The sequence below is a fragment of the Dermacentor silvarum genome, chromosome 2, assembly GCF_013339745.2.
Source record: "Dermacentor silvarum isolate Dsil-2018 chromosome 2, BIME_Dsil_1.4, whole genome shotgun sequence".
In the NCBI taxonomy this organism is placed as follows: Eukaryota; Metazoa; Arthropoda; class Arachnida; order Ixodida; family Ixodidae; genus Dermacentor; species Dermacentor silvarum.
Window position 1 is genome coordinate 184,757,504 of NC_051155.1, and position 21,514 is coordinate 184,779,017.

Sequence of the window (21,514 nt, forward strand, 5' to 3'; positions counted from 1 at the left end):
ACACTTGCGTATGAAGTCTGTTCTTTTTCTTCGTAATCTTCGCTTTTTTTTTCTTTTCGCTTTCTTTTTTAATAAGAGCCCTGATTAGGTAACGTCACCGACTCACCGCGGCCGCCATGTTGAAAGGCACAGTCACCACGGCGAGAAGCTGTGCGCCTAATCTGGTCCCGTTTTACGTACAAGTGCTATCCGCGATTGACCATCACCGCATGTGTTGTCTCGAGCGTCGGAACGCCGGCTTATGAGGCAACGCTCTTACGTAATAGAAGTTCCGCGAATACGAGCAGATCCGCGTACGTCCGGCTGTGGAGGCTGCGATGGTGCTCCACATTGACGTCATATGCATGCAAGCCATCTATATACACGCCGCCTTATAGGCAATCCAAGTGTGCGGAGCTGAATGAGCTCGATGAATCACTTGTGTGCCAGTGATTATGCAAACTGCATTGCATATTTTTGCTCGAAATTGACTGGAGGCACGTTTTGATAAAAAGCGCTTGTATGGGTGCAACATGTGTTGCGGTTCGAGGTGGCGTTTGGGCCAAGAATCCACCAAAGCCCATTGATGAGTAGGTCCACTAGTAGGAAAAGGGAAATGATTTAATTTACATTACGTACACTGACCCCTGGTACGGAAGCCCACTCCATCAGGAGCATATTCAACGTCTGAGTTCGCATCAGGTCACGTCAGCACCACGCCCACTGCACCACACGTCTCCGCTTTAAATTTAATCCCTTCGTCTTCCCTAACAAACTCGACTGGGGAATCTGCTGACCTTGGTGCGGCCAATCAGAGTATTATTGTTCACAGAACTCCGTCTCTAATGTTGCATCCTCGCCCTCGCATTTACTGCAACTCCGTGGCCATCTGGGAAACCGAGATCGTCGCCGTTCTCACGGTATAATTCCTCGAAGTTGGCCTCTCGCCTCAATCCGTGGCATCTCCGTGACGGTCAGCTTGTCATGGTCGATGTCGGGCGCTGTCGCCGTCTGGGCGACGCTGATGAAAGGGGCTGCCTCGTGGGAAACGTCCAAGGTATACGCGCTGGTCCAGGTTGAGACGTAACACATGCATGTTCTCCAAGGACTGGGCTGATATCTCAGGTTTGTACCGGAAATAAGATGGCTGAGCAGGCGTTTCTGCTATGTCACAGCGTTGCCGCTTGCAAGGGTTTAGAAAATGCAGAAGTGACGAGCCCAGTGGCTCGTAATATTCTGCTTCTGAGCTGTGTGAACTGCTACACAAGTCATGTGGGGCTCTCATCACATAAAGACACAGTAACTTCTCGTGCGTGGCGCAAACTCACAGCATACCGCCGCCCTCTGCGACTTCTGCAGCCAAACGCATGCCGCCATCCATGGAGGTATATTGCATCAGTGCTGTAGAACGTGCCCTCTGAGATCTTTTTCTTGATCACCGAGAGCTTTCATGTCTCCTCATATATGCACACCTCATATATATATATATATATATATATATATATATATATATATATATATAGTTCATGCGCATAGTCAACAAAATTGTGCGCGACCGTATAACCGTCTTCGTATTCGAACGTCGGTTATAATGCAAGGTCCAGTCCCTTTCTTGGCAGAATCTTGTGCCCGCGTCACACGGACACTTTCTATTGCGATCCAGCCCGACCGGAATCGAGTATTTACCGCGATCGAGTATTTACCCTTCCGCAGCTTGCGCAAGGGAGTCAATCACGATCGAGAAATTCGTTCCCAGTCGGCCTCGATCGCGATGGTATGTGCACTGTGTGACACCCAGATTATGTAAAATGTATAGTAAAGTTTGTTCTTTCTCCTTGAAGATGATCAAATCTCTCCAAGGTAGTAATGGGCGTTGATGAAGCGGGAGGCAGGTAACAAAACTTGGAAGATATATTGCAGCGAAAATATCTGCATAGTCAAATGCAGAGTTTGCAAAAGAACACTGATGAAAAACACATAAGTAAACAGCACGTTACTGTTCTACTTTTTCCAAGTTAGAGCCTAGGACAACTGTCCTTACATACTAACAACCGAGTCTCACCGTTCACTGTTATACCACCAAGTGGTTACGGCCCAGACTAGCGTTGCATCGTACAGAGTCTTACTGATCTATCAGCTTAGTGATTACAGCTATAGACGGAAACGAATGGTTTCCAGACATTCTTAATTACACTTCAGAAAACAATAAAAAGGGGACGTGGCCACTGCTGGGCCGCCTCAACATTCCCTTAACCAATGCAATCCGTCAAAGGAGCGTTTTTGTCGAATTCTACGCTGCCATATACGCTGGCTGACTTTTTACCGACTGGGCTGTTTGTTCTCCCTTTGAGGAATTCTTGTCATCGTCTCCGCGCAGCTAGGTCATGGAAAATGTGCTTGCCATTGTAGGTCCTTTGCCGTAAGTATGACAAAAGGGCGTTCGAAATCATCGCCCCCACCTTTGGTGACAGTGTCAGTGCTCCCACCTTCATGGCCAGAGCTCATATAGGTAATTACCCCTGCAGAGCGCTTCATGCATAGTCAATCACCGTGCAGAGAGAGAGCCGAGAGATTGCTTGTATATCTTAGTACGTTTGAGAGATGAGCGTGTTGCCCTTCGAATGTGTCGAGAGAATGTGTTGCCCTTCGAAGTATCATAATACTCCCGTCGATGAAACTGGGGATAATTCGTGGTGGGATACCTGAGGCATCAGGTGCAGCAATGATATAACCATCGAATTCGAGCGACGTACGGCACAGGAACTCCATGGCTAAAAGGAAATGACCATGGCAGTAATTTACCCAGGACGTCACATGTATTGTCTCACGTTCGAGACAACCTTCTTGGTGGTGTTCGATTTGAGTCTGCATTGGGGATATGGTATAGGTGACGGGAAATAAATCAACAAAAAAATGGGGGGGGGGGGGGGGGGGGAGCTTTTCTAACTAGCTTGTTTGTTCACCTATAGTGAACTCCATCCGCTACTGCATTCGGTGTGTATACATCGAACTGCACACCACCGTGCACACTCGTAAAATACGATTTCATTCAGCCCATCGTGATATAGCCCTGCTCTCTATGGAATATCGGGCACTTCGGGCAACGCGACGGCTGCGCGCCCGCTGAGTTCAGCAACTTCGCAACTTGCGTCTCTTATACGCGATAATTTTGGTTCTACGGCTGATCGTCGTCGCAGTAAATGAGATAATGTCAGGTGTCTCCTTTGGTTAATGTATAAGGACGTTTCGTAAAGCCGAGTAGTCGGAACAGTTTTCGAAACCCTCCTCGGAGCTTTGTATCCGGCCGTCTGTTTTATCCCGTTTACTTTTCCGCTTCCACGCCCACGCCGCGTGGCCGTCCGTGCATGCCGGCGCGCGATCGAAAGCAACGACCGGGGCGGGCGATGCGCGCAGTCGTGCACGACACGCGGCGCGACGGCGGCACGATTGCCGTCGAGGCGCCAAAGCCGCGGCTGCGTGGTGGCGGCCTCCGAGGTGTCGCGCTATACGAAGAGCGCTTAGCACTGCGGGGGTGATGGGCCGAGCACGCCGCTCAATATCGATCGCGGCCGGAGCCGCGGCGCCGGGTCGCGCCGTCGCGGCGTGAGCGGCCGGACCGCGGCCGACCTGGTTTGCGGGGAGGACGAGCCACCGGGGCGCGGCGGCCGTCATCGCGTCGCCGCCGGTTATCGTAGTCGTGCGCCGCCGTTCCTTCCCCCTCCGCGCGCGCGCGCGTGCCCGGCGTCCCGATGTGGCCGGCATTCCGGCACAGCAGTCCGGACTGCGCGCGCGCCTCCGGCTTGTGCTTCTTCTCTTGGCCCCGGGTTAATTGTGTCACGTAGGCACGCGGCGCGCGCGTCTGATTCGGCAGCGACGTCGTGGCGCCATGGCATCGCGGTTACAACTGTCGTTGCGCTTTGATGCGCGCTTTCCTCACGCGGTGCGCGCGCGCAAGTGTAGATGACTTTTCGGGCACAGCTCACGGAATCGCGTCCATGCATGGGCACAGGTGACATGACGCGATTCCCGGAATATTTGCGGCTGCACCTTTGGTAAAATATATACGTGTGCGCTGTGCGTGCTCGGGCTGACTGTCGTCGGCAGGATGGGGCAACAATATATATGGGCGTTATAAATGATCTTCGTATGCCGCCGGTCTGCAGTGTTATACTATACAGGACTGTCTGTCATCAACTTGCATGCGCAATTTGCAAATGGAAGTGACGGCACCCGTCATGCAGTATATACGCTTCTGCAACATATAGATCCGCTGGGAAAATTGGCATACGCACGCACGTACAGGCGGTGTTTGAGGCACATAAGTGAGTTTTTAAAGAAAGAAATACCGTATAAGAAAAAATAAAGTTATTTTATTGCTGTGTGTGTGACCGCGCATGGCGGTCTCGTTAAAAATGCGGAAGCAATGATCTCGCAATGTATTCACGAGTCTCAGTCACACGCGGCACATCATCGCGCACCGCAACAGCAACAACGGAGCGCTCGCTTGTTGCGTGAAGCATGCATGGCACGCAGCTCAAGAATCTTGGCATCAGGTGCATGCTTATACAAGAAGTTCGCAGAGGCGCACTTCCCCGCTCCGGGTGTTCTATTTATACGCGACATTATACGCCAAATATAACGTCCTAGCTGCAGATTCGCTTCGCGATGAAGCGGGCATGGACATCCTCGACGCGTGCGAGCATCTAGGTCCGCAACCGTTGTTTACCCCGCAAAGTGGCGCTGGAATCTCTCTTGAAGAGGGCCCATAGACCCGGACTCTGGCAAAGGCGAACGAGAAGCCTACATCTCCCGTTCACCCCTGCTGTTGCTCCGGCATCGCCCGATAGACGGCGAGGAAAGTCCGGCGCGACTGCCGCGCAGCGCCGCGTTCTCGTTCTCACCGCGTCCCGCCTCCATATCCACTTGCAAAAACCGAGCAGTGGCCTTTTCGCTTCGAGAAGATGGCCGATAGTGGCCGGCCGTGCTGCGTGCACACAGCCGACCTTATATATATTGCTGCAGGGATAGAGGAAAGCAAAATGGGCTGGCACGCCGCGTGCGATCGCTCGCGCCGTTCCACGGCGGCGGCGGGATGCATGGAGGCGGATGCTGGCGCGGATCTGCAGAGATGGGGGGTATCCGCGTCATGCCGCTGCAGCATGCCAGCGCGGCCGGACGAAAGAGAGCGCGCCAGCTGATGGCCGCTTACGTCACAAGAGGGGGGGGACCCGAATCTCGCTCTCCATCGGGAGCGTCAAGGTCGAGGGCGCCTCCGATATATATGCGGGCCAGCGGCGCGCGTGCGGCCGGCGACGTGATGGTGCGCGCCCGCGATACGCGGCTGTAACTTCCGTCTACCCCCCCACCCCCCCTTTCTCTTCCCCCTCTTCTACGCTGCCCTGAGAAACAACCAGGTGGGAGGTGTTAAGAAGATGGACGCTGTCCTTTTCGCTATCTATGCTCCTCTCCCCTCGCGAGTGTGTGTGTGTGTGTGTGTGTGTGTGTGTGTGTGTGTGTGTGTGTGTGTGTGTGTGTGTGTGTGTGTGTGTGTGTGTGTGTGTGTGTGTGTGTGTTGAGCGGGAGATAAACGCTGCATGCGTGGTGTGCATGTCGTTGATGTTGCAGTAAAGCGCTTCTCCTTGTCACACTTTAACCGCCCTTGCGAGCTTCGCCCCTCTGTGAACATCTGCTACCGCCTTTCTCCTAATAAAAGAACCGTCACATGTGTTCCCGCAGCCCATTTGCACACACACACACACATACACACACAACAAGTTACAGCGACCACGCTGAATGTTAGAGGGCGCATTTACGAAAGTCATTCGTGAAAACAGTGGCCACGGCAGTTGGGAGAAAATGCGACTTAGCAGTGAAGCAACTTGTCTCTGCAACATTGTATATAGTCATGAGAAACTGAAAGTGCAAAAACATCAGAAGAGATAATATATGATAAAGGAAAGTAAAACGCTTGCAGCGTAAAAGGGACAAAAATAAGAACAGTGCACAGGAAGAGTATATACCAGCGCTTGTTTGACCCTTGATAGTCCTGTAGCCCTATTATATATATATATATATATATATATATATATATATATATATATATTATTTTCATTCTCCATTTCTTTTGCTGTGATAATGTTTGGATCGCACAGACACAGACCCGGCTGCGCCCCCAGTATACATTGGCGTTATCGGCCACATACATGTATGTAGGCGGGACGGCTAACCAGCACGTATATGAACAGAATCCCAAGAAAAAAATCCTTACAATGTATGCCTCCATGCAGCTCCATGCTTGCCATTTATCCTTCATGCAAGTTACACCGCCGCAAATAACACATACATTATTCATATGTAGTAGTGCTCATCGGTGCGGCGCATCTGGAACGAGCGAACATCTATAACGTTTTCAATGGTCTCTTTGCCAATGCATATATATATATATATATATATATATATATATATATATATATATCGCATGTGTGTGTGTGTGTGTGTGTTTATACAGGCGCAATGCTATTCGTGTGTATTGTCAACGTGCCTTCGTTAAGTCACGCTTTTTAACGCGACAGCACTAAGGGCCCCGTGTCGCAGAAAATCCGGCGTCGGCGCTGGCGTCCGCGGCTGAGAAAATCATCCCGAACCACCCCGACCACGCAGGCTCTCCGCGTGGCGCAGAGGTGTTCGCGCACTAATTGAATTTATCAAAGTAAAATCCGTCAGAAAACCCGTAAAGTACGGCTTAACTACAACCTACAGACATGATAGCGTCGGATTGTAATCCGAATGTATACGAGAAAACATAATTCTATTACGAGGAAACTCAAACACAAACCCCTTTTCCAGCATTTCTACCATATAACAGCAGCCTGCCTGGGTAGTTTACTTGCAATAACACCATACGGAAGGCGCTCGCCTCCTCGGCAGGTTAGGGATCGGGGTCCCTATACGGCAGGTCAAACTGGGACTTAGCCTGCCTAATGCGTTTTGGACACGCGCGCGCCTCGGGGCAACAGCAAACAATTAATAGAATCACAAAAAAGGTCATAGAGCATTCACATTTTGATATAAAACGGCTGATGTTGCCCTTGGAAAAATGTCTGCCCAGCAATGCATTTGTGTGTAAAAGTGAAGCTGACTTTAAGGGGATCGGTGTAAGCTTGCTCTTTGTAAGCTGGCTTTCCCACGTTCGCTGTTGCAGTGAAGCCTACTCATAAAGAAAAATGCGATGCGAACGGGGCCCGATAACGCTATCGCGTTCCACTCTTGAAGGCGAAGCTTAAGCGTACTGCAATGTTGTTGTTTTTTTCAATCACTCTGATGAACCTAATCGTCTTAAATCCGGCAACTGTCTTACATTTCTATGTAAGACGAAGCACACTATCGTCGCATGTGTGCCCTCGAAGTGGATCGTTCCTATCTATCCCAGTGCATATACACCTGTCTCAAATTTTGGAGTGCATTAGGGTAAATGTCAGAGAAATGAAATCTTAATTTGGCTGCTAGTGAAACTCGCCTGAGCTCCTATAGAGAGAGGATACATGCTGAAAAGCTCGCTCCCTTCAGGCTTGCCGGTCACGGAATGAAAAGTGAGTCCGCGCGGGTGAACGTGAAGCAGCACTCACACACGCCCTGAAATAACACCGCTCCAAACGAGATATAGGAGGAGATAAAAGACAGGAATTGAGTAACCGCAGTGAAATTGCGGTTGACTGAACTGTACACTAGGGAAAAGGATGGACAAACGTTAAGAAGTCGTAGAGGAAAACAGTGAACTGTTTATTACATAAATTTTATTACATACAACCCGCATTCTCTCCAAGAGCATTATAGAGCATCACCAGCGAAGCGGGCATAACGCGGCGCTGGCAGCCTGTCGTGTATACAGTTGCGATTCTCTCGCGACGCCGCAACACAGTAGCCGACCGACAACCGCAAGTCGTTCACGCTGACGGCGGGCGGGGTCGGTGTTACTTCTCCCTTCCACGGTCGTCCCCGTGCTCTTTCCGCCTCCTTTAACCACATTGTCCCTCTGCATAATAAACTCTGAAAACACCGCGGCGGAAGAAATGTGAAACGTATAAACGTGTGGACGGGGTCCGTATGCGGTCGATGGCACCGCCGCACGACTGCAGCCGCAACTGTGAAACCCGCACGCTTCGTCGCCGCGCACCCGATCGCGTGCGTGTGAGCCCTCGCGCGATTGTGCGGCGTCGCGGAAACCAGTTCCGCGGCTGTGCCGTCGTTCCTCCTGGCAACAGCGCGGCGAGGCGCCGATATGCCGGCGGAGGCCAAACACTCCTAGGCGTGGTGGAGTGCGGCCGCCGCGCGTACACGTGCGCTCAACACTTATCGCATTCCTTTCTCCGCGCGCGAGGAAATAAACGGGCTCACATCTATCCTCGCGATCGCGACGCCGTGCTCCGATGCGTTGTGTAAAAATGCACTCGCGCGACTGTGCATGGTTTGCCCGAGTACGAAAGAAACGAAGAAGTAAGAAAAAAAAAGAAGAAAAGGTGGGGGGAACTATCGTGTGCGGACAAAGCGAAGTGGCGCACCATCGTGTTTATTGTTTAGACTGGAACGCGTTTTACGTAATGGGCGCATGCTAGTGCTTCGCAGGCAATCGAAACCGGCCTTGTCCCTTGCCTGTTCTTTACATTTGTCAGCGCCACAGTGTTTTCGCACTTCACGCGTACCGCTTACCCTTCGCGCCCTTTCGTCTTGATGCTCCTCCTCCTCCCACGCGTTCTTTCGAGCGCGGCGCGTATGCGGTAAGGTTGCAGCTTATATGGGGAATGCGCGTAGTTGAAACATCTGTTAGCCGATGTCTCCGCGTAGTCGTCCACGAACTCTGCCTTGGAAATATATGTTTCTGTGCTGTACAGTAATGCAAGTCCAGCGTGTGCATCCCGCGTGCTATAATGTTTCTTCGGTAACGTCTTTTCGGTGGTTCCACCGCAGTTACGCGTATATACTGACACGAACAGCGCGCGCTATTTTCCATAATCAGTTCATTGCAGGCCACATTCGGCGCTGCTTCACATATTCCACACGCGTAATTAAATCGTATATTGTCCGCGCTTCGTACTCGGCCATAATGCCCCCTTTGTCCCGTGCAAATAATTAAAAAAAGCAAATGAATAGAGGGACAGGCCGCATCGGCTTAAAGGTAACGGTAGTCGTAAAGTCAATCAACTATAAATTAAGGTAAAGCTGGGTTTTTACGTGCCAAACCCACGATTTGATTATGAGGCAGGCCGTAGGGGAGGACTCCGGATAAATTTTGACCACCAGGGGATTCTTTAACCTGCCCTCAATGCACGAGACGCGGGCGTTTTTTCCATTTCGCCCCCATCGAAATGCGGCCGCCGGGGCCGGGATTTGATCCCGCGACCTCGTGCTTTTTAGCGCAACACCAGCCACCGCGGCGGGTAAAATATAAATGAGAGAGGGTTTTCAAGTAATATCTTTCTTTCTTTTATTTTGTTTTTAACTTCATCGGCACGTGACGATCGAGTCTCATTAGAAGGTGGGTTCGCACAGAGCACTCGACGGGAGGCGACCTTGACGCCACCTCAATATCGCGGCCGCCGCCGCAGCGGCGTCAGCGGCGGCAGCAGCCCGTCGACTGCGCAACGTTGCCTCCTCCTCGCCAGCGCACCCCATCTCCAATTTGCATACGCCAGCGAAGGGTGACAGGGCGCTGCCGTAACGGCGAAAGAGCCGCCGGACGCCGGCGCTTGTGAAAGCGCAGCGCGCGCGGAATATGGCGTTTCGCGTTTGCCGGTCCTGCTGTATATATGATTAAGCTGCAGGAGCGACTTCACGACACGTGCGCATGTATTACGCGGAGAAAGATCTGCTTGTGAGACATTGTTTCCACTCCCCTTACATAAACTATATAGACGCATTACACGTCCCGGCATGTCTCGCGTTGCGAGCGTATATACATACGTGCACGCGGAGACCTTCCACCGAGGGTGAGTGAATTCCCCGAGAGAAAGAAGCGATTAGGCATTCTATAAAGTGATCTGCATTGTAAAATAATTTACACCCCGAAAAGTTACAAAAGGGCGTAAATGTGTCACAATTACGCCCTTTTTCTTATTTTCGGGGTGTAAATTATTTTACAGTGTGTTGGCTTATCAACGTCCACACTGCAGTGAACGCCGGGGATCATGACGGCGATATTCTGAATATATCTCAGTGATGCGATGAAACCTCGCGTGTTTGTCGTTTGTCCTGTTTTCGTTTATGCTTGAATTAACGAATTTCGTGCTTTGACAACGTAGACCGTTTCCGTTTCGCCGGCGCTTGTGGACATGTATACACTTGCACAGCGTCGATCCTTTGATGTCATCAAATGCGTGATATAATCAATTTCATGGCACCTATATAATAATGGCCCTAACGGGTAACAGGCACATGCATACAACGTTATGCGTTGAATGCATTCGATTGTTTGTTATATATAAACATCGGTCTCAAGCGTCTTCGAGTCGGTATAAGCCGTATAGTTAATGTGTTATGCTAACACTAAAGTGAAATTGTTTTAGACCTATTAATTTTGTCCGAGGATATCGAAGTCGACCGTGGTATACGCAACGTGTGCTCTATAAACTCGTGCCGCTGACCCGCCGCTCAAGCGACGTAGCGTTTTCAGTCTCTTCGAGAGAGAGAGAAGAGAGAGAGATGTTAAGCAGCCATGTCAGCGACCTTTAAGGACGCTCCACAAAGGGGGAAAAATTGGGGCATCCAATTCGTAAAAGCCATTAATTGCCTACGCATGCAGGGGTAACTGATCATCTGGAGGCACGGAAGGCAAGGACGGAGGTCAAGGAGCCCATGAGTGCCAACACGACGTCATGTATAGTATTGAATAATGATAAAAGACGTTCACACCGCGGCCGAACGGCATCTTGCAGGCGAAGACGACGCACTTGTGAGGGGACGATGAACCCGTTGCCTCTCTCATTGGCATGCGATAAAGCGCAGCGCTGATGACGGAACGCGATGGTCGACTACACTGCCCTGTGTCGCTGATGAGTTGCGAACGTGAAATTAAACAGCCCAAGTCGCTTAAGAAACACTTTTGTGCGCAAGATTGCGTAAAGGCCGTCTGACGTCGATCGAATGCGGTCTTTATTATCCTTCAACCTAGCTGGATCAGTGACGAAGCCGCCTTTTCGGGATCCGCGTATATACACAACATGCAGGCATGCATGGTGCGCCCCCTATGTTATTTCTTTAATCCCTCTGCCGGCCCTGATTTCAAGGCCACAGTGTGTACACGTTTCCGTGTAGCAGAAAGGTTTACCCTTGTGTTTTATACGACAGAGGAATGATTTCGCCGTCACTCCTGCATGCCTAGAGCTCTGCACCGCGAAGCAATGCTGTGTGTATACACTGCAGCGACCGTTTCTATAATCGCGCGTTCATTCCAATCGCTCGCGTGCCTGCGTGTACACAACCTGGCCAACTAGTTTTCCCGCGTATATAACGAACGGCTTCTCCGTGACGGGAGTCGCAAGGCCGCGTCTTGAAAAAGAAATCAAACGAAAAAGGCGCAACGAAGGTGCGGGGCGAGCAGTCAGCTGGAATTGCCAGGAACGTACGTATACATACACATGTGTGCGTGTGGGACAAATGTATACAAACCCTCACAGATACCGGAGCGATTGTTCACCCAGATAAGCGCACATGCCGTGTGCGCAGCTGGTGCGCTACCTGAATTCGAATTAATCCCCACTGCTGTATAGCATGTGCGTGTATATAGACCTATCCGTTCGCAGCCCCCGAAAGGAAGATACATGTGTACAAATAGACCAGGAAAGTATGTGTGTATACATAAATGCCATTCGCACAGCACACACTCGCAGGGAGAGGGCGCCACGGGAAGGAGTGTTTCTGTTGTCAAGGCTCGTTCGTGAAAGCCGCCTGACGGCCAAGCAAGCGCCAGAGGTCAGATTTGTGCTGTGTTCCCTTCGGGCGCATCAATATAATACACGCGCACGCACACAAATCTCTCCTTCAGGGTGTTTCGGGAGACACAAGTTCGCTGTCCCCGAAGCGCCCGCGGGGTTATCCGCGCCGGATCAGCGATAGCGAGGAGGAGCAGCAGCAGTTGAGCTGTCGTCAGGTGTCGGCCCCGGCGGTTCTGCATGCGCGGATGGAAACGGGTTGCGCCCGCGCGGTCGGTCCCTCGCGCGCACCCACTAACCAGAGTCACCAGAGCACGCGCGCGTGGTGCGCGATAAGAGACCACGCACGTATGCACGCGCTCGGTCGTCACCTCGATCAACGATCGCGAAGCGCGTCCGAAGCCGCGGCTTGCATGCTAACCGCTCGCTCCGTCGTCCCTCTTTCTCCCCTCCCGCGGAGGCTTGTCAGGTTGCGTTATTTAGCGCTCCGCTTGGTTTGGCGCCAGCCGCACCGCACGGGGTCGCGTGTGCTGTTTCTCGGCGTGCACGTCTATCTATCTGACCATCCATCTCGTCTTAATCGCGCTAGCTGCATACTTGCCTTGTGCGTGCCTAGCTCGGTTGGGCCGAGTTGACTGCTCTCGCGAATGCTGCTGCTGCTGCCGCAGCTCCCTGCATACGCGGCTTCGTGCGACAGCTACCAAGGACGGCGCGCGAAACGCGCGCGCTGTCCGTTTTGGCCAGTCTTAATGGTGTTCCAGCTAACGTTAGCCAAGCTGTTCAACGAAACAGATTATGAAAAACACGGTGCAAGATGCGATTTTAAGACCTACGGTTATCAGTTGTCGGAACGCTGTCGACCGAATGCCGCATAGGTATTATAGTTGTATTTTGCACCGTGCTTTTTTTTTAATGTTTTTTCGTTCGTTGAGCAGCTTCGCTAACATTGGCTGGGACACACGGTATGTATATACCTATGTATAGTGTCACGTTGCGTGAGTCGAAAACGGTTTATTTCTTCTTATTATTATTATTTATTTTTTTGTCCGAGGCGGCTGACACATTGTTTTGCTGTTCCAGCAATAAACGGTACAGGGTGTTCTATGTTTTTTTCTTAGCTGTACCAAATTTTTACAAATTGCCTGTGAGAGCACAATTCTAACCCTTGTTCTAAATTACCCGATGAGGTGGCCATTACTTCCAATGGACGTCACCGCGGGTGAGCTTCGGGGTGTCTGAAGATTGAGTTGCCGTGGTGGATTGCTCGGGACGGACAGCAGACCTCCTCCTCTTCCGCCTCCATCTCCCCCTGTGACGGACGGCGAGGGAGGAGGATGGCAGCCTCCTTCCACGCCGGCCGCTCTCGCCGCTGGAGACAACACACATTTGACGAATCGGCTTATATGTATAGCCATCAACACTATCACTACAGATGTGCTGATTAACGGCTGTGTTCGGGATTGCGCAATAAAACACCAAACCTAAATATCCTCACGGCAACAAATATACGCCTTCAAGTGCGTCATTCCTTTAATAAAGCAAATAGCATTACTACGATACACTGTAAAATGATTTACACCCTTAAAGTCTCATAAGGGTGTAAATCGGTCTGTTACTCACACCCTTGTGCCTTAAAGGGACTGACAACAGATTTTTAAGGACCTAATTTTTTATGGCGCAACGAAAAATGAAGGCGAAGGCAGTGCCACTTTTCTACTCCCTATAAACGAAGGCCTATCTACACATTGTAAGCTAGAAAAAAACCTTATAACAGAAAAACGTGTACTGAATTTCAATACTAATAAAGAGACCAGGAACCCTGTACACTAATCAACGCAAAGTAATCTAGTAACGGTGTACACTAATAGAAGGTCACGTGGTAGACCTCTTATGCATCTTCATGTTTTTGCCGCGTGGGGCGCCAAATGTCATTTTTCGCGACTTTTAGTGAAGAATTAAAAACGTAAATTTACGTTTAATGAGAAAACCATGGCTCGTTTTAACCGGTACGATAGGCAATCTCTTCATCAGCGGGCTTATCTCGATTCACGTTCTGAGCGGTTGTCTGTCCCTTTGAGGGTGTAAATTAGCTTACAGTGTATAAGCGTTCGGATATTCGCTTACATTGGCAATCGTCGTCGTTGGTTTCTGCGCAATCTCTCTTTTCATTTTTCTTTTTCCACGTCACATTTCATGCAACACTGTGTTGAAGTGTCTTTGTTCTCGTGGACGCAGCGCCTCCCGAGATGGGCCTGGTGCCGGAGTGGCAGGGGGTCCACTTCCGCTTCTCGGAGGCGGCACTAAACCTGCACGTGTCCAAGGCGCATCTCTGGGTGTTCGTCAGCTCCAACCAGTCGCTGTCTTCAACGGCGGCCGTCTGGGTCACGCTCTACCAAGTGGCGAGGGACGCCGCTTCCGCGCCTGAACTGCACCTCGTCAAGGTAGACCTCCTTCCTGCGCGCGCACCTTCGCAAAAGAGACGCAGTGCTAAATAACGTCGATGTTTTCTCTGTACTGATCCCGAGCATTCGAGTGCACTGTTCACTTCACTGCCCAGTGGTCTTTCGGCCAGTAGTAGCTCGTTGTTATAGCGCTGCAGGGAGCTGTCCCGTCTTTGTTGTTGTTGTTGTTGTTGTTGTTGTTGTTGTTGTTGTTGTTGTTGTTGTTGTTGTTGTTGTTGTTGTTGTTGTTGTTGTTGTTGTTGTTGTTGTTGTTGTTGTTGTCATCGTCACTGATATCATAGAGGATGGTTCACAGATGTGGGCGGCGGACAGGTGGTGTCTGTGACAATATAGTTATTCACGTACGGTGTTGTACATGCAGTCACACACACACACACGCAGCGTCTTCTTCGCCACTGTTACATTGTGTCCTCCGCTGATTTTATTTTTGTGATCGTAGCACCAACTTGGCGCGCTATCGCAGCACCAATACTACCGCGGCCGTTGGAGTGTGCATGACACCTCTCTCAGTTCACACGTCGCTCGCGGCGATTGCGAGCGCACCTCTGGCAGGAGCAAGGAAGGGGTCGCTCTCGTGGCGCCTTTTAAAGCTTCCCCGCACCCCAACCCTTTTTTTTTTTTTTTTTTAATTCTTATTATGATTATTTTCCCTCCGCACGCTTCCTATAGCTTGCCCGGTGCCTCGTAAACCGGTTCCGGCGGCTCGTTTGCCTGACGAATGGTGACAGCGGGGCCACTCCCCACCCATTCGAAGCCACGCTTTTGTTCGCCTCCTCCTCCCCTCCTCCTCCCCTCTCGAGCTACCACCGAGCGCCCCCCGTCTTTCTTTGCTTTTTTCGCCCCCTTTAATTATTCCCAGCTCGAGCTCTATTGGTCGCCTCGCTCAATGGCGTTCAGTTTGAAGAATGAAGTAGCTGCTTTGCACTTTTGTACAGCCATGGCTTAATATTAAATGGCCTGTATCTTTCTCTCTCTCTCTCACTATTTTTTCCCTCCTTTTTGGCGAGTCAGTGAGATCGCGCCGCCTTACTCTTCTGACGTATCTGGAACATGTATGAAGCCAGTATACGCATAGTCCATCACCGTCTATCACCACTGCGTTTCTCTCTCGCCCGTCCTATTAAGGGAGCTCCGCCGCTTCATAACGTGACTACTTTCCACTGCGCAAGTATGTGTGACGGTTCTACTCTTACTTGACAGCCAGACCCGTTAATATGCCAGAAGTATAACTTATAACTCGAAAATTGTGTAGGTCGTATCCACCAGCTAGGCACTCGCTTATTGTGCGTCGCTCATCTTTATCTTATCCTTTTAGACAAGCGGCGTCTCACACCTGGGATTTCTTTCTTTCTTTCTTTCTTTCTTTCTTTCTTTCTTTCTTTCTTTCTTTCTTTCTTTCTTTCTTTCTTTCTATAAGAGAATCCGCATAACTGGTGTTTATAGCGTTCTGTTGCAGTATATAGCAACGGGTGCATGTCAGATTTTTTTCACGAAACCACCCTTACATATATACCCACTTTACATATGCAAAGCTCATAGAGTTATACTTGTGACACATGTCTCGCCGTACGTCCTGCCGTCATAAGGAGTGTATATATATATATATATATATCATGCTTAACATTTCCAGCGTTAACTGGAGCCAGCGTTTATATACGCCTATCTACTGTGCTGTTTGCTGGCATGCCGAGGAGGTCATGCCGCGTTAATCATGCTTTAGACATTACTTACAGAGCGCATAGAGTGGTTCATGCATGCTGTTTTGCATATTACATGCGGCGTGATCTATTCTGTCGCAGGTGCGGACGAAAGAAGAGAAGGGCAACTTGCGGCGCGGTTTCTGGGTGCAGATGGACGCCAAAAAGCTGGTTTCGCACTGGTTCCGCCATCCGAAGGATAACTTGGGAATCGTGGTGCACGCCTACGACTCCGAAGGCCGCAAAGTGCACGTCATTACGGAACCGCCACCTGGAAGGGACGCCTTAGTGAGTGTATACATGCAATGCGTGCGCGTAACCACACATGCCGCGTTTAGTGGAACCGCAAAGACGAAACTTCTTTTTTTTTTTGGGGGGGGGGGGGGGGGGGGGGGGGGGGGTTGCGTGCCAGAACCAATTCTGATTATGAAGAATGCCGTAGGGGAGGGCTTCGGATTGATTTTGCCCACCTGGGGTTCTTTAACCTGCACAACAACGCAAGCACACAGGCGTTTTTGCATTTCGCCTCCATCGAAATGTGGCCGCCGCGGCCGGGATTCGATCCCGCGACCTCGTGCTGCTGAGCACGAGGTGCTCAGCGGCACGAACTCGCAACGCCTTAGCTAACTGAGCCACCGCGGTGGGTGCAAAGACAAAACTGAATATTTGTGTTTACGAAATGTAAAGACCAGTGGATGGTTATGGTGACATATGGTTGGGGCATCGTCGTTACGCAAAAAAATAAACAAATAAGAAAAAACATTAAGAAAGACAGAAAGAAAGGAGTGATAAGAAATCTCGACTTCCAGTCGCTGTGGCGCCGAATTCCCGAGGCCCAAAAGATGCGCAAAACTTCTTTCTATCAGTCATTCAGTACATTTGCATGGTTCGTAATGATATATCCGTCATTGGCGCAGAAGATTATTCGTGCGCGTTCTGGCCTGAGTGACCCCATTTCGTGCTGCATCAAATGACCGTATATATACATCATCTTGCGCGCGCACCGTGTCCACCCCTTTCCCTTTTAAAGCGAATATCTTTCTTTGGCTCTTTCTTCCACATTTGTGGCCGGTGGTCGGTGGTCGGACTTTCACCACCGATACAAAGGCGCCGATGCGAAGAGTGCGTATACTGTTGGCGTTCGGCACCGCGATTTATGTGCTATATAGTTAACGGCTTTGTACTCTACGGAATCGCAATGAAACAACAAATAGTATACCTATACTCCATCTCACAAGTGTTTTGCAGCACTATACCGGAGGTAGGAGGCGTACACAGGCAATATCCTTGAGCAGCGGAATATATTGCCGGACGCAACTGACTGTTTATTGGCGGGGGGATTATAGTTTGATTTTTGCTTGGTACATTATGCGTTGCAGCGATACGTGACATGTTAGCACCTTTGCGTATGCACCTCGCATACTGGGAATTACTGTGGCGGTGAGCAGACGACGCGCCTGCTGATTAACACATCTCGAGGGGCATTCGGGCTTTCCTATTGGTCGAGGAGTCCTGTAGCTTCCACAATGCTGTGAACAACTTGTGAGATGAAGTGTAAACGTCCTAATTGCAACAAATATACGCCTTCAGGTGCATCATCCCTTTAATAAAGCGAGTAGCTTATTATATAGAAGTGTTTGAATATATTTACACTGACAATCGTCGTTGATGGTTTTTGCAATTTTTTTTTTTCATTTCTATTTCCATCACACCTTTCGTCCGTGTGAGGTAGGAATCCGGACTTTTGTCTGGTTGACCTTTGTAATCATTGCTTTCTCTCTCTTCTTCTTGGAATAGGGACAGTTAAACCGAATGAGGAGAAGTGTGTGTTCTTGATTTTGCTGCTGGTGATGCTGATGACGCGTTAGAAAACCTTCAGGATGTTAGCTCGTTCGATTCTTTCCCGCGCAGCATTTCAGATATCTACGACTGCGCGATGTATGTGACAGTCTGGGCCCATTGTTCTGTGAATACAAGATACCGTTGGGCCCGATTCGCGCAGGTATATATATATATATATATAGGTTTCCTTTCAGAGCTGCTCGTCTTCGGTAGATAGTGAAATGAAAGAAGTTTCCTTCCATTCGCTGTAACGATTCGATCGACCCATGATTTTGTGAACCCCTTATACCGATTCGCCTTGTGCTTCACGGTATGCATTATGCACGTGCAGGATTCGGGTAACTGCTCCATGAAGTTAGCCAATTATGTGCACGTACCGTCAACGTGTGTCCCATTTCGGTACACTCTAAAAAAAATCCACGCTTATCTAAGCGTACGTTTGCGGCTTTTTTTACACGCTTAATCTAAACGTGGACAAATACATAGCGCTGTTCTTTTCCGCATCTCATTACACATGCATGCAAGTTCAGAGAGAAAGCCAGGACACTGAGGCCGCTGGCGCGTGTTCCTACTTTAAGCAGGTTGAGTGAACGGGGATGCTATTCTGGACATTGTCAAATCGCGCTAGGTTGGCGTCTTGAGCCAATCACAGAGGCTTAGCAACCGTGTAAGCCAATCAGAATTGTCAAGATGGCGAATTCGACGCTATGGAGGAATTTGACGATGCCCAAAATAGCACCCCCGGGCCACCGACGTGCGCTGACCTCCGGGAGACCTTGTTGATGGCCGATCTGCATGACAGCGGCGCGCCGAGAGGACGCTGACGCGGCTCACTCCGGGTCTACACGGCCGCCACGGCGCGCCGACGCCGTCCTTAATTGCGCTGCTTTCTTACAAGACGCTCTCTAAATAACAGCGCGCGGTTGAGCTCGACGCCATGGGTCCTCGGCTAGCGAGATAACAGCGCACGCGTTCCCGCGGAATGAAAGCAGGCATGCATGCACGAGGACGCAGTCAGGGCGGCTCCACCGCTTCGTGCCTCCGCTATTCAGTAAATGCGAACAGCGCTGCCGTCCTACATATAGTGTGTAAACCTTCAGTGGCGCTGATTCGCAGACGAGCAATGCGCCGAGATATACAGTTTCTTCAGCCTCTGTGATCCTGAAACGAGTATATATATATATATATATATATATATATATATATATATATATATATATATATATATATATATATACTTTTTCCGAATGACGTTGTATACGAAGTGGGTAAATATAGGCATACCGCCGTCACAGGTATATCTACATTCACAAGCACCACGCGGATAGGGCTCAGACTCTCAGAGGCAGTTGTATAGGGAATTTGAGGAAAGGTAACTTCGGCCATGCGGTGAGCATTGCATGCAGTATGTCTGCCGACGACGGCGTTGGTGGCCATAATCGAGTATGCAGCTCGGTATCCAGCTCTCAGTGCTGTTCGTGTCTTAAACGTTGTTGTCTCCATTATACTGTCTCTCCGTTAATGTCTCTTCGAACCGCATCCTTAACAATGACATTTCCAACCGCTTTCTCAAATCTATAGACCTTTTTCACGGCGATGCCGCGGGCACCGCCATTTTTGATCACGTGTTGACGCGTCCATTGCTTGCCTCGCCTGCCTCCGTTGCCTCAATGTTTACAATGAATGTGCGTGAGAACGCGGTGCGGCTCAGCGAACCTCTGTTCTTAAGCGGATATTATAGACGGTGATTGAGTGGGTGACACGAAGCTTTGGCCACAGCTTCACAGTACACGCAAGTACTTTCGGAGCTCATAACGCCTCTTCCAAACGGTGCGAGCAGCGTAAACGGTGCTTGTATCCTATAGAAGCGGGGCTATAGAAATGCATTCCAAGCTGTCCAAACTTTCCGCTTCTGAATTAAATCAGGATCAGTGTCCATTGCTATTCGTTCTTTATTTGCCAATCACTTTGAAGCAGCGGCTTGTCATGTTTTTGACTGAGTAACCTTTCTCAGTGCGGTCACCATTTGATTGTTTATTTTCTGTGTAATCGCTCGTGGGTGTGCTCAGTTGCGGTAAACTTGTTCTTGCTGCTCTTGCGACCGGGAGTCCGAAGATGTGTGGTATCAATTCAGCGTGGAGGAGTAAGGGAACGTGGGGCTGGGCCCGATGTCCAGGATATTTAAACACACACGTTTATGTTACATTATGTACAAGCGTTTTGCAAGAATTACAGAAGATAAGAAGTTCATGATCAAGTTGCAGCTGGCGATCTCTCTCAGCCAGCGTCCGTATCCTCTTTTTAGCACCTTCTGTCGTCCTGGTCCAGTCGCCTTCCCCCAATCCGGCGCCAGGACACGAATGGCATCATGTCGCGCCAATCCGGAGGTTGATAGCTAGCGCTCTTCCTCCGAGGGAAGTTTTGCCCAAAACGCACGCACATCACTGTGCACGAACAGGGAAAGAGGGAATCACATGCATTGACCCCGTCTCCGGCGCGCACGTGGAAGCTTGGGCGGATGACAGGTGATGTGAAGTGCTCCACGTGTTCCTTGTGCCGTTCCACATTTTGTAGCATGAATGAAGCACAGTGCGTTTGTCATCACCCAGTTTCATTTCCGACAGCTGATCGCACAGCAGCGTAGAAGCGGTAATGGAATTTCGCATTCGCGCTTTCGCCTGAGGCAACGTGCGGCGCGCCGCCTAAAGCGCCCTCTCGTTCCTCTAGAGCAAACTATTCCGCGAAAAGGCTGACTCCCGAGTTTCGCAATCGACATTTTAGAGAAGAAAGCATGGAAATTAGGTCCGAGTAAGTACGGTATTTATTCAAAACTCTGCAAGCAAGCTTCTCCACAAAGCTCTGTGCTCTGTTAGTGCTGTACTCTAATATTGCTGTGATATCTCTTAATTGTCTGTTCCGTTTGTAACGCGGTGTATACAGCTGAGTAATGGCATGACGTTTAGCATTTGTTTTTAAAGTTAATTTCGTCATCTTCACCTTCAGTATATTATGTAGTCCAGCGCGGGGCTAAGGTGCCTCCTCGATGTCCCTAGGCATCCCTGTCCTAGCCGAACCCACTCTGCGACCAGATATTTCCTAATGCCATCCCTCCGTTTAATCTTCATCTGCCACACCCAATCAGTTGCCGTTCACTTACTCTAACGCACCATCGGTTATCTTGTTCTTCCCATCTACACTCTGCGCCCCCCAAAAAAGAGGGGAAGGGACGTGTTAGCTGTTGCACTGATCATCAGAGCACGCCCATAAAGTTTAGGCCCGCCACTTCAAACAAGACAAAGCCACGTCCCGTGCTTGGCACTGTTCCTCGCGGAGAAACAGAAGCCGAGCGAGTTGCGTCCGTAACGAGCGTGAGGCGCTCGTTGGCGCCGACGTGCGCGCCACTCGAAGAGCGAGTCACCTTGTCACCGCCCGCATCATCGCCATGCACGCGTGTCGGCGCGCACACCCCCGTGAGCCACGGCACACCTCGCTTCCCACGCCAACGGGGTGCGCGCATAGCCGGCGTTCCCCGCCGTCGGCGGCGGTGGCAGACAGTCGACGGGGGGTCCGCCGCCGTCGCGTCGAGTGGGTCGCGACTGCACTGCGGCGC

General features: G+C 50.4%; 1 protein-coding gene across 1 annotated transcript in view; it reads left to right on the top strand.

Moving 5' to 3' along the window:
- LOC119442281 (growth/differentiation factor 8) overlaps positions 1–21,514 on the top strand; it is an 82,952-nt gene that overhangs the window by 45,176 nt on the left and 16,262 nt on the right. The window contains exons 2-3 of the mRNA XM_037707097.2: positions 14,139–14,344; positions 16,165–16,350. Of these exons, the coding sequence (XP_037563025.1) occupies positions 14,139–14,344; positions 16,165–16,350 (392 nt within the window). The remainder of the gene's footprint in view (positions 1–14,138; positions 14,345–16,164; positions 16,351–21,514) is intronic.